General features: G+C 38.2%; 1 protein-coding gene across 2 annotated transcripts in view; it reads left to right on the top strand.

Moving 5' to 3' along the window:
- Positions 1-12,616, top strand: part of INPP5F (inositol polyphosphate-5-phosphatase F) — a 94,967-nt gene that overhangs the window by 74,167 nt on the left and 8,184 nt on the right. For both annotated transcript variants that reach the window (XM_045025012.1, XM_045025014.1), the window contains 6 exons: positions 2,198-2,315; positions 3,527-3,725; positions 5,317-5,388; positions 5,563-5,636; positions 9,138-9,266; positions 10,066-10,153. In XM_045025012.1, coding sequence (XP_044880947.1) covers positions 2,198-2,315; positions 3,527-3,725; positions 5,317-5,388; positions 5,563-5,636; positions 9,138-9,266; positions 10,066-10,153 — 680 coding nt within the window. The remainder of the gene's footprint in view (positions 1-2,197; positions 2,316-3,526; positions 3,726-5,316; positions 5,389-5,562; positions 5,637-9,137; positions 9,267-10,065; positions 10,154-12,616) is intronic.

Genomic DNA, 12,616 nt, shown 5'->3' with positions numbered 1-12,616 from the left:
TTTTAAAGAGAAGAAAAGTGTAAGAATTGAATTAATATTGAAACTGAAGATCTGTTTTAACAACCTTTGGAGTTACATTTCAGCAGAATACATTCATAGTATTTCAAAACACATGTGCTGAAGAACTTGATAGATAGCAGATGATAATCTGCCTTTCTAGCTACCGTGAGAAGAATCAACCAGCTATCATTAAATAATGGAAAAATAATCCATAAAATATTTGTTTTTTAATGTTGTAGGTGAACTTTAAATGCTATTTACCTGCCAAGACTAGAATTGAGGGTTCTGTACTTCTCACAGCTGTGACCCTTTCCTCTGGCTGCTCCATTTATTTTTACAAGGGATCATTAAAGAGCTAAACAAATTGCTCTTAATACACACACACACACACACTGGTGAAATTTTTCCAGTGCTCCCAGCCCCTGGTGTTGCAGGGCCTGTATGTTGTCAGCAGATTGCACTGTTATTAGACAATCTTTTGTAATTGTACGCACCTCAGGGTAGGAATGGTCTTTATTTTTGTTTGCTACAGCACTTTGTAGTCTTTTAACAAATTAATAAGGCTGCCTGGCTAGAGCCTTCATTGAATAAACTATTGATTTGTTTTTTCCCTCCATCATATCTTTAATTTGGGCCTGTCAAGCAAATAGATTAAAGTACAAAGATTGGTTTGTTTTCAGTATGTTTACACAAAGATGCTTGTATTTTGACAATCCAAGTTATTCACCTGGAAACCAATTTAAGCACTCTTCCAATGGATACATTTCTTAAAATTAAATACTCTTGAAACATATTTTTCATTAACGATAACTGACCTGATTTTCAGAGGTGCAGCACACCAGTAGTTCCTGTTGGCTTTGTGGGTGCACAGCAGCTCTGAAAATCAGGTCAGTTTTCTGCTAGGATCCTCTCATGAAGTAAGATCTAGGAATGACACTGGCAAAACCCTTTGCTCTAAAGAATTTTGACTCCTGATGCTGCAGGCCCTAGACAAGTCGACGGCTTACTGAGGATCATGGTTATGAGGGCTGCTATTTGAAGATAGATGACTGACTGAAAGGGTGCTTATTGTCCCTCTGTGCATGGTGGTTGGCTCATATTAACAATAAAGCCAAAAGATTCTAAGCCTCCTTTTGAGCAATGCCCAAAAAAAGAATCCTAGAATCATAGGACTGGAAGGTACAGGGATGGCTCTGTGTATTTTGCCGCCCCAAGCACAGCAGTCAGGTGGCTTTCAGTGGCATGCCTACAGGAGGTCTACTGATAATGCGGATTCAGCAGCATGCCTGCGGGAGGTCCGCCGGTCCTGCGCCTTTGGTGTACCTGCTGCCGAATTGCCGCCGAAGCCGTGGGACGGTGGACCTCCCACAGGCATGCTGCTGAAAGCTGCCTGACTGCTGCCCTCACGGCGACCGGCAGGCCGCCCCCCGTGGCTTGCCACCCTAGGCACGCGCTTGGCATGCTGGTGCCTGGAACCGCCCCTGGGAAGGTACTTCAAGGGGTCATCTAGTTCAGTCCCCTTCACTCATGGCAGGACTAAGTATTATCTAGACTATCCCTGACTGGTGTTTGTCTAACCTGCTCTTAAAAATCTCCAATGATGGAGAATGGTGCATGTCAAACAAGCCTGAAGAATAGTGATGTCTTTATTGATTTTAATTAAAAAAAAATCCTATGTGACCTATCCTAATATTAACAGATAGGATAAATATTCAGGCTATTGATTTCTTTCTTTAGTCTTTCTTAAGACTTGAAACTTATTGTTGTGCATGTACAGTCCATGCAGTCTAAGTGCGACCTGGATTCATATTACTTTGAACTTGTGTCCGAGACATTTATTCTATGAATTGATAGAAATGATTTCGTGGTAGGTGTAATTTATGTTAAAATGCTATGGACCTGGTTGTCAACAGCATTTTGTAAGATTCTCCAGATTCAAACGTTTCTTGAACTATATTTGTAAATCTGTTTTTATGTTTTGCAGGTAAAGGAAATACTCTTTCTATTATTCTTAATATATCTTTATTTTGTATATACAGAATAGCAACTTAAATTTAATTTCCTGAAATTTCACTCATTCAGTTATGCAGTATGTACACTAACCTCCAAAACAGCCTTTTGAGAACTGAGAGGGTTGTTATTTAAATGCCACACACTTGGCTAATTAAATGTTCAAAAGAGTGTTTCTGTGTAACAGGGTGACTTCACAAGAACTGGCGAAAGGAAACTGGCAGGAGTAATGAAAGATGGAGTCAATTCTGCAAATAGATACTACTTGAATCGCTTCAGGGATGCTTACAGGCAAGCAGTCATAGGTAAGGGGAAAGTATAAATCTATTTTCAGCTGAATCATCTCACATTTGTCTGCTTTTGTGAATGTTTGTGAAAATATCTTGTCTTCCTGTGACTTGTGCCTTCAAAAGGGTAAGCAAATATATATTATCACAGTCTGTGTGTGACTTATACTTTATGCAACATGGCTTAAGTGCATTGTAGTAGATGCCAGTTCACTCAGTAGGATTATATAGCCATAACCTCATTTTGTCTAGGTAACTAGAGATGTACCAACAGTTTGACTTTATCCATTTATCCTATACGTACAATATAATTAGAATAAACTTTCTTCTTGGAAACTGTTTCTAGTAATTTTTGTTTTTTAAGAAATGGTTATAGCTAAATTTTTCTGAGCAAAATAACCTTGTTGATACTTCATTGTATGATATTAAGACAAGCATATAATTAGGAAATGTTGAGTGACCATACAGTCCTTCAGATCCACCATACAGTATAACCTCGATTTTTATACATACCAACCCTCCGAACAGCCAGTTATACAAACCAGTTTTTTCAATGGGGTTAAAAATCACATAACTTAAGCAGGGGCAGCTCTATGTTTTTTGCTGCCCCAAGCACGGCAGTCAGGCTGCCTTCGGCAGCACAGCTGCAGGCAATCCACTGGTCACGCGGATTCGGCAGCATTTCTGCTGATGATCTGTCGGTCCTACAGCTTCAGCGTACCCGCCGGCGAATTGCTACCGAAGCCATGGGACTGCGCTGTTGAAGGCAGCCTGATTGCCGCCCTCACGGCAACCGGCAGGCTTCCCCCCATGGCTTGCCGCCCCAGGCACGCGCTTGCTGCAGTGGTGCCTGGAGCCGCCCCTGAACTTAAGTGATGTCTGTAAAGAACAAATCAATATCCTTTCACATTCTGATGCTTTCAGTACATTGGAAATCACTTTGCAATGGTTTGGAGGACAAGAAGAAAGTGTCATACACCACCCAGCCTCCTGTCATTTTGAGATGTTCAACTTTATGAACTTCTTAAATTTATGAACTCCTCAGTCCCCAATTAGCGTGTAAAATAAGGGTTCTACTGTGTTGTAACCCCGCAAGTTTTGGAGCATAAAGCTTATTCAAAGCCATATGCTAAGGTGTTGAGAGACTGCTTCTGTATGTATTTCTCTAGTTATTGATCTCATTTATATTTGTCTGTTCCTCATATTTATCGTCTATATTTGCTGTCTAGATTTGATGCAAGGTATCCCTGTGACTGAGGATCTTTATTCCATATTTACAAAAGAGAAAGAACATGAAGCACTGCACAAGGAGACAGTGAGAAGCCATCAGGAACTGATCAGCCAGCTATTGCAAAGTTACATGAAACTACTCTTGCCAGATGATGAAAAATTCCATGGTGGATGGGCACTTATTGATTGTGACCCAAGGTGTGCAGAACAAGATTACAATTTATTGATTTTCTGTTGGTCATCTGCCAACATGGAGTCTTTCACAATTATTAAATTATACAATTATTAAATAATAACCTGTTAAATTACTTAAATTTATTTGTAGCTTTGATAGTTGATACATCCATACTCTAAGCATGTTGCAAATGAAGACTTTTAAAGAAAGTGACTATGTCCTCAGATAATATGTGTATCCTACAAATCACTTTAAAATGTGATTTGTACTGAATGCAGGAGGGGATTAATGTGGTGATGATTTCTTAAATGTATTCTCTTAAGTACCCTAAAAATGGGTGCGTAATATAACTAGTTCTGGGAGACATCACCTGGCCATACAGCCATTCTTAGGCCTGGTCTACACTGGAGCGGGATTGATCTAAGTTATGCAACTTCAGCTACGTGAAGTTGATGTACTTAGATCTATTTACTGTGGTATCTTCACTGCGGTAAGTCGATGGCTGACACTCTCCCATTGACTCCGCCTGCGCCTCTTGCCCTGGTAGAGTACCGGAGTCGACGGGAGAGTGCTCAGTGGTCGATTTATTGCATCTAGAGTAGACGCGATAAATTGACCCCCGCTGGCTCGATCGCTGCTTGTCAATCCAGTGGGTAATGTAGACAAGCCCTAAGTTTCTTCGATTTTTAGGTGTGGCAGGCACCATAAAGAGAATTCTCAGCCATTTGTGGACATTGAGAGTAGGTATGTTACCCTTACTGCTTTCAAGCTGAGGTATGCTGCATACCTATAACTTGTAGTGTAATGGAGCTATATCTGATTAAGTGAATTTAAGATTTGTGAAAGCCTGTTGTCCTGTTAACCACAGAGCAGGCACACAAGGACAATGGGAGTGCAGACTTCCTTTGTGCCAATGTGCCTCAAACTTGTTCAGGTGAGGTGACCTATAAATATAAAAGGGTGATTCTGTCTCCTACTAGGTTAACTTTTAGCCTCTGAGACTGTCAGGAAAAAGTCAATTCAATTATGATACTTTTTTTTTTTTGCTGTGAATAACTATCCCCTAGGAACTGAGCTGAGTCTACAAAAGAAATTAACTTTGGACTGTCATAGCTTTGTTAAAAAAGCCATGAAACAGCAGTCTAACATTAATAAATATGTGGACGTGATTTACTGCTGACCTCAAGGTGAAAGCTTCCAATCCTTAGAAATGTCCAGCACCTTCACGTGGAAATGAACATTGCCTCTTCCACAATCCCAGTTGCATGATCCTACCCAACCCAACCAATTTGTAGCTTCAGCCAGGCAAATTTGTCTTGGTGTTATTGATGCACTTTATTTATATACCTCACAGAATATTTTGCTCTTCAAAATTATATTTGCATTGTGCTGGTGTATTTTTATTGAAAACTGTAACATGGACAGATATAAACACACAGCACATTATGCAGCAATTAAATCTATCCCATTCACAGTTATAATTACTTGAATTCCTTTTTTATTTTGGTATTGTGGTTATGTCTTTTTCTGTCTAAAACATAATGTCTGCAAAATGCCTATCAGTTGCAGCTGTATCACTAAACAATTGTGTATATTTTACTACTTGTTTTGTAGCCTCATTGATGCTACTCACAAAGATGTGGATGTTCTATTGCTGCTTTCGAACTCTTCCTACTATGTGGCGTAGTAAGTCACTGTTTTTTTCCTTCATTCTTCATGTGCTGTATTCTGTTAATAAACATACCCTATTTATATGTAGAATCACTTTACTTTTAACAGCTTTGTGCTACACAATAATTGTTTTTTAGCTGTGAGTAAATAGATCTCTAACTTTGGACATTGACTGTTTTCTCTATCTAGTTATGATGATGAAGTTGACAAAGTAAATCAGTATCAAAGACTAAGCCTCGAAGCCTTGGAGAAAATAGAAATAGGTAAGAATTGAAAGACACTACACTTCATTACATGCTATCCCTGTTCCTTGAAGGTACTCTCTTAAGTAGTATTCCACACTTGTTGCCAAACGATGCTATGAGTAACAAGGCTATTTCCTCACTGTACAGTAGGTATCTCTAGATGGGGTGTCAGTTTCAGGGTAATTGCATCTATATATTTTTCCCACCACCACCCCTTCCTGTGGTCCTCTCCAGAATTGTCAAGTCAGGTCTCCAGTCATCAACTGTCTCTGGGTAGGGGCCCTTGTCTTGCCCCCTTTTGATTGAGGGGTTTTTAAGGCTGCACAATTCCCTGTTTTCACTGTGACGTCCCTAACAAGCCAGTTTCACATTAATGTCTTGGATAATGGAGTGGAGAGTATGCTTATTAAATTTGTGGATAACGCCAAGCTAGGTGGGGTTGCAGGCACTTTAGAGGAGAGGATTAGAATTCAAAACGATCTGGACAAATTTGGAGAATTGATCTGAAATTAACTAGATGAAATTCAATAATGGCAAGTGCAAAGTACTTCACTTAGGAAGGAAAAATCAAATGCACAGCTACAAATAGGAATAACTAGCTAGGTGGTAATATTGATTAAATGGATCTGAGGATCCAGCAGTGTGAATGAGTTAGCAGTGTGATGCAGTTGTGAAATACATTCTGGAGATTATTGACAGGAATGTTGTATGTTGGACACAGGAGGTAATTGTCCTGTTCTACTTGGCACTGGTGAGGCCTCTTCTGGAGTACTGTGTCCAGCTCTGGGCACCACACTTTAGGAAAGGTGTGGACAAGTTGAAAAGAAAGTCCAGAGGAGGCAACGAAAATAAGAGGTTTAGAAAACCAGACTTGTGAGGAAAGGTTAAAAAAAACTGGACATGTTTCGTCTTTAGAAAAGAAGGCTGAGAGGGGACTTAATAACAGTCTTCAGATATGTTAAGGGCTGTTATAAAGAAGACTATGATTAATTGTTCTCCATGTCCATTGAAGATAGAACAAGAAGTAATGGGCTTAATCTGCAGCATGGGGGATCTAGGTTAGATATTAGGAAAAAAATCTAATTATAAGGATAGTTAAGCTCTGGAATAGGCTTCTCCTGGAATAGAATCTCCATCAGTGAAGGATTTTAAGAACAGATTGGACAAACACCTGTTAGGAATGGTCTTGTTATTACTTAGTCTTGCCTTGAGTGCAGAGGACTGGACTAGATGACTTCTTGAGGTCCCTTCTGGCCCTCCATTTTTATGATTCTATAATCCCCATCGCACAGTGTTACATAAAGCATTACTATGCTCAACACAAAATGGTCCCCACAGATAAAGCATGCAGTTGCAATATCTGTCAGATGGTTTTTAAAACTTTCATGTAGTTAGGACTCTAGCAGAAGTTTGCTGTCTCGCTGGTGGTGTATGACCAGACTGAGCATCCATTAAGTAGTTTTTCTCTTCCCTTTGCCCACCCTGGATTCTGTCAGATTACCTGCAGTACTATTTGAAAAGGAAAATGGCAGTCTCTCTAGTGCTGGTCAGGATTTCAGATCATAACCTCTCTGTTCCATACTCAGATTCCTCCGAGTTTACAATAATAGTCAATTCCAGGGTATACCTCTCTCTGTTCGAGTTAGCTCACATAATAATGCATAGTAGAAAGGGAACAATTTTTGAGTACATGGTTTTCAAAGAAACTTTATTGAAATAAATGTAAGTATTGGCTTAATTTTGTCAAATTATTACAGCAATTACGTGTCTGAATCAAATAAAAAACAAAATATATTCTATGGTCAGTTTCATCACATGCTGAAAAGTTTCAAAGGTGTCATGGTCTGTTTTGAGAGGACTGCTTGATTAGATGCCTTTCTGCAGAGTTTTCAGGTTCACTTTTGTGCTCTTGTATTCTCTCTTTCATAAGGCCTGTGGTAAATAGCAGAGATACAATGGTTGCACTTCAAAAAGTCTCTTCTGTTTTGAAAGATTTCAACAATTCGAGAGAGATTCCTTCTACTTAAAAGGGGAATATTGTTAAAATCATTTAGTTTTCTTTCAAAATGGTAGAAACTCTTTTTAAAGGTATTCACTGTAATTGGTTGGGACTGCTCACAATTGGACATCTTCCAAAACTGTGCTCCATAGACATAATAATATCTATCCAGCTTTTTATTATTATTCTTTTGCTTTTTGAAGTTGTTGGCTGAAAATGTAATCCCTGTCTCTAAGAGTTGGCCAGATTAGAGCACCAAGTAAACAGCTACATGAGAATTTAGTTGGCTGCTAAAGGAAGTAATGTCTAAAGGACGGAATCCAGAGTTTCTAGTTATGGATGCCACTAGCCTAAATGTTATCTGTATTTTCACCATAGTTGCTGAGGTCTTTTTATATTGTTGTTTCCCTGGAGAGAATGAGATCAGGAGGCATGTAGTAGGATAGATTCAGTCACCTTGACTTTAAGTCCTGTATTGTGCTCTTTTGCTTATTGTCATTTCATCACTTCATCTTCAGTGTGGAGGCAAATATATGATGTGAAGGAGATATATGAATGTTCTTTTGCACCAGTGACCTGACCAGCAATCTCATTCTTCATGAGGATGCTAGTTTCTGTTTATCGTGATTCTGAGTTTCCATTCTTTATATGAGCATATACTGTAGGCTCATATAATATGCACATCTCGGGAGGAACTTTTTCCAGAGCCTATTGTAAAATGTGGATCTGAAGAGTGAGATGGTTTGGGTTGAGACTCAATATTTGCAAGATTTAATTAGAACTCTGGATAAAATGGCTTTGTTTTAGCCACATCTTTGCAAAGGCAGGGTTTAGTGTTGATGAACCACAATGCAATACATTAAAATTTCTTACATTCTTACTGGAACCAGAGACTTGTACTCTTAAAATGCATGTTTTTGCTGAGTGACTTGGGAAAGGGTTAAGTTTTTCTCTTCCCTTTCATACTCACTCGTATTCGTCCTAGAGATAGAGTAGCTAATGGATATTAAGAGGAGAATTTGGTTCTAGGTGAAGATACTACACCTCTACCTCGATATAACACTGTCCTCGGGAACCAAAAAATCTTACTGCGTTATAGGTGAAACCACGTTATATCAAACTTGCTTTGATCCACCGGAGTGTGCAGCCACTCCCCACCCACCCCCGGAGTGCTGCTTTACCACGGTTATATCCGAATTCGTGTTATATCGGGTCGCGTTATATCAGGGTAGAGGTGTATCTGGAATAATTTTTCTGGTAGAATGATGGAAAAGCAGCAAGTTATCTCTATCTCTATAGAAAACCTGCTGCTTTTCCATCATTCTACCAGAAAAATTATTCCAAATAGTATCTTCACCTAGAACCAAATTCTCTTCTTTATATCCCAGAGATAGAGTAGCTAATGGATATTTATAATATATATGTATACTGGCTGACAATTTTGCAATATTTGTTCCACTAATTCATGAAAGAACACTCCTCGCCCTCCCCAAAATGTGGATGTCTGGCTTATTTCTCAGGTCCTGAACCCACCCTTTTTGGAAAGCCCAAGTTCTCTTGCATGAGGTTGCATTATAAATACAATGAAACAAGTGGATATTTTCATACTCTCAGAGCTGTGATGCGCAACCCTGAAGAAGATGGAAAAGGTAACAAATATACATTTTCCATAACACATGATCATGTTCAATATACTAAAGCTTATCTTTGATATAACCATTTTAATCTATCGATCTCAGACCACTTTCCAAAGCAGGGTAAGTTTAATTATATTCCCATTTTTCAGGTGGAAAGAGAGAATGTGTCTTACAGTGGCTCACTGTGTGGATACTAAATTGTGATGGCACCTCACTTACTAAAAAATGACAGGGTAAATTCAGATTTGATTAGATTAAAACAGCAATTTTCCTTCTAGGGTCTGGACAATGGCTGTCTGAGTTTGTTCTGCTATTCACGTTTAGGGTAGGATGAATGTTAAACAAGGTCACTGGTGCTGATGAGTATGGATTAAATCAGTGTAATCCATGACTAAAGTCCCTGGTATTTTGTTTTACTTGGTTAACAGAAAACTTATCAGCCAAAAATCTTACTTCCTACCTGAAACTCCAAATGTGATGTCAATGAGAATTAAAATAAATATCCTCGTCTGTCAATATAATCCATATACTTTTCCCCCTTCCCTCCCTCTCCCTAAATTGAGTAGTTACAGTAAAGATTCCTTTCTGAATGCTTTTCTAACCTATCAGTACCAGGACATGGGAAGGGAAGAGGATCGTCTATTCCCACTTTGAGCTTTACATCAGGAAATCACAACTTTTAAAAAAAAATTGAGAGATTTAACACATTTAATTAATTGACAAACTGCCTCTAAAATTAGATTTGCTAAAATGTGGGATTTTAAAAAGTTTATATTTGGGAGAATCTGACAGTCTGCTAACTGGATTTCAGACACCCTTCAGTGTATTGCAGAGATGCTGCGAATCACGAAGCAAGCTATGGGATTAGATGTGCCCATTATTGAGAAAAAGCTGGAGAGGTGAGTGATATTTTTTGTTTGTTTGTTTGAATCCTCAAAGCCACAATTTAAATAACTCTTTTTAGAGACAGCAAGTTATTTCTGCATGGGATTCTCACAGCAACTGTGTCCCCATTTTAGCTACTATGCTAAGAATGACCTGATTTCTATACTGCTCTCAGCACCTACACTCTGTAAACATTTATCTAAGGATAGAATTTAAAATCGTTTCTCCCTGTCTGTGTTAGTGTATGGGACTGAACAAAGCCCATTAAAGTCAATGGAAAGATTTCCAGTGATTCCAGTGGAGTTGGGGCCTGGCCTTGTTTGTACACATGCATATAGCACTATCACTTTAAAAGTGAGACCATCTTGGGAGCCATGATGGCAACTGGTTTTCTTTTAAGGACACTATTTGAATATAAGACTGTGTTAATCTCTGATATCCCTTTTCAGGTGTCCTTTGTTATCTTATGTTTGAACACACGCATGTACTGTGTTCATATAGGCTGTCTTTAAAATGAAAGCCCCTCTTGACGCTGGTGCCATGCTGTTTGTTCCTTTAGCAACTAAAAATAAGTAGTATTTTGCAACGTGTATTAAAACATCATTTGACCTTTCCCTTATTTTAATGCCCACTTTTCGGTACTAGAGTAGGAAAACGGCGTAGAGTAATGCAGGCATGGTTCTGTTCCCTCTCCCAGTATTCAGTGGTTCTGAAATGTGTTCAGTATTTTATATGCTATAAAACACAAGATAATATTAAAGGTAACCTTTATGGAACCACTCAGTATGGGTTGGGGAAGAGTCCTACTTCATCTCAGCAGACTGATGGGACATCTCTCATTGATGGCAAGGGACTAAACTTCACAAAATACAAAAGCTTGAAGGTACCTTAAAGTGACATGCTGAAATACTCTAAGGCATATGGGAGGCATTGAATGCTATATTCCCCTCTATTTTAAAAAAAAATGTGGCACATGACCATTAGACACAATATTTGTATCTGACAATTTAAGTTGAAATCTTGAAGAGCAATATCCTGGGAAGAAAACATTGCCACACTGTGTTCTGCATGAAACTCCTGAGAGCTATAATCTGTTGAAACCTTCTAGAAGCTACTCTGCAGGAATGAGGAGAAAGGTGTTTGTGTGAAGCTAGACCGTCAACATATGTATGTTGCTATATTGATTGAAAAACTGCTTCTAAATTCATCTCAATTTTACAGAAATTTTAATCTGATAAACAAGAAACAATTTATGCTTACTCAGATAGACTTCATTAAAATTGCTATTGGGAGAGAGGGAATGGACTCTTAAAATCAGCTTTAGTATTTCTTCAAGGTGAATGATTTTTGTGTATGTGCTATTGGACCCTAAACTATCACTTAAGTGCTCTGTCAGTTTGATTTTTTTTTTCCTGGTGTCTGACATGTCTAGAAGATTCATGCATCCAATCTTACCGCCCCAAGACATGTTAAGGGCAAGAAGTTTATACAAAAGTTATAATTCATGGCTCCTATCTATGAAAGAACTGTCAAAAATAATTAAATGATAGGACTCTTGTTTCATCATGCAAAAAAGGTCTTAGATAAATTTACTCTATATTGACATAATACTCAAGAACAGATATGAATATTGTATTAAAACAGCCAAGCTAAACAAGATAAACAGCTTTATTTTATAATAGATTGATGGATAGGATGAATTTAAATTTATTTCTAGGAAAGTCCATGCCTCTGAAGGTCTAGCAAAATAAACTTAAAACATAATTCATTAGAAAAGCAACATACTGTATACCCAATAAACAATGGGAAAGTGGTTGTAAATTATCTCTGAAATATGGCTAATTGCTCCAGGCTGTTGATTCTGCATTGCTTGCTACCCACAACAAACATAGTTGTGGTAAATTAGAAGAAAGTGCAGATACATAATGAAGCCAGTATACACTCAAGCTTAGTGAAGGTGGTGATGCGACATCAAGTGTAGTTAAATCAGTGATTTTTTTTATTCGGAAAAAGTTGATTTTACAGAATACCTAGAACCATTAAGAAGTTAAATGCAAGTGATTAACTTTGGGGTAACTTGATGGAAGATATTTTAAAAGCACAAATCAGAAAATTCAAGACTATTTTCACAGCAATCACAACTGTTTCTCTTGCGCCTATGTAAAACTTTCATTACATAACCTTGTCTTTATCTCTGTCTTACAACATTTGCTAGAATTTCACTTGGTATGGAACCCATAAGTGTTGAATGTCCTGTGCGTGTGTTTAAAGTTTTAGCTGTATTGGAACAAACAGTCCTTGTAAATCATAGTTATTATAAAAAGACAAAGGAGGGAAAAGACAAAGGATCATCTGAAATATTAAAGGCAAACAACAATTGAAATTGGGGGGGCACAAAAGCCCATAGATTATTGAGGTTCCCTTGGATCAACAAAAATAGACGACTAGAAGGTAGAGATTTTGCAAGGGAACAATAT

The sequence above is a fragment of the Mauremys mutica genome, chromosome 7 (genome assembly GCF_020497125.1).
Source record: "Mauremys mutica isolate MM-2020 ecotype Southern chromosome 7, ASM2049712v1, whole genome shotgun sequence".
NCBI classification, from domain to species: Eukaryota; Metazoa; Chordata; order Testudines; family Geoemydidae; genus Mauremys; species Mauremys mutica.
This window is presented reverse-complemented; position numbering and strand designations above follow the sequence as displayed.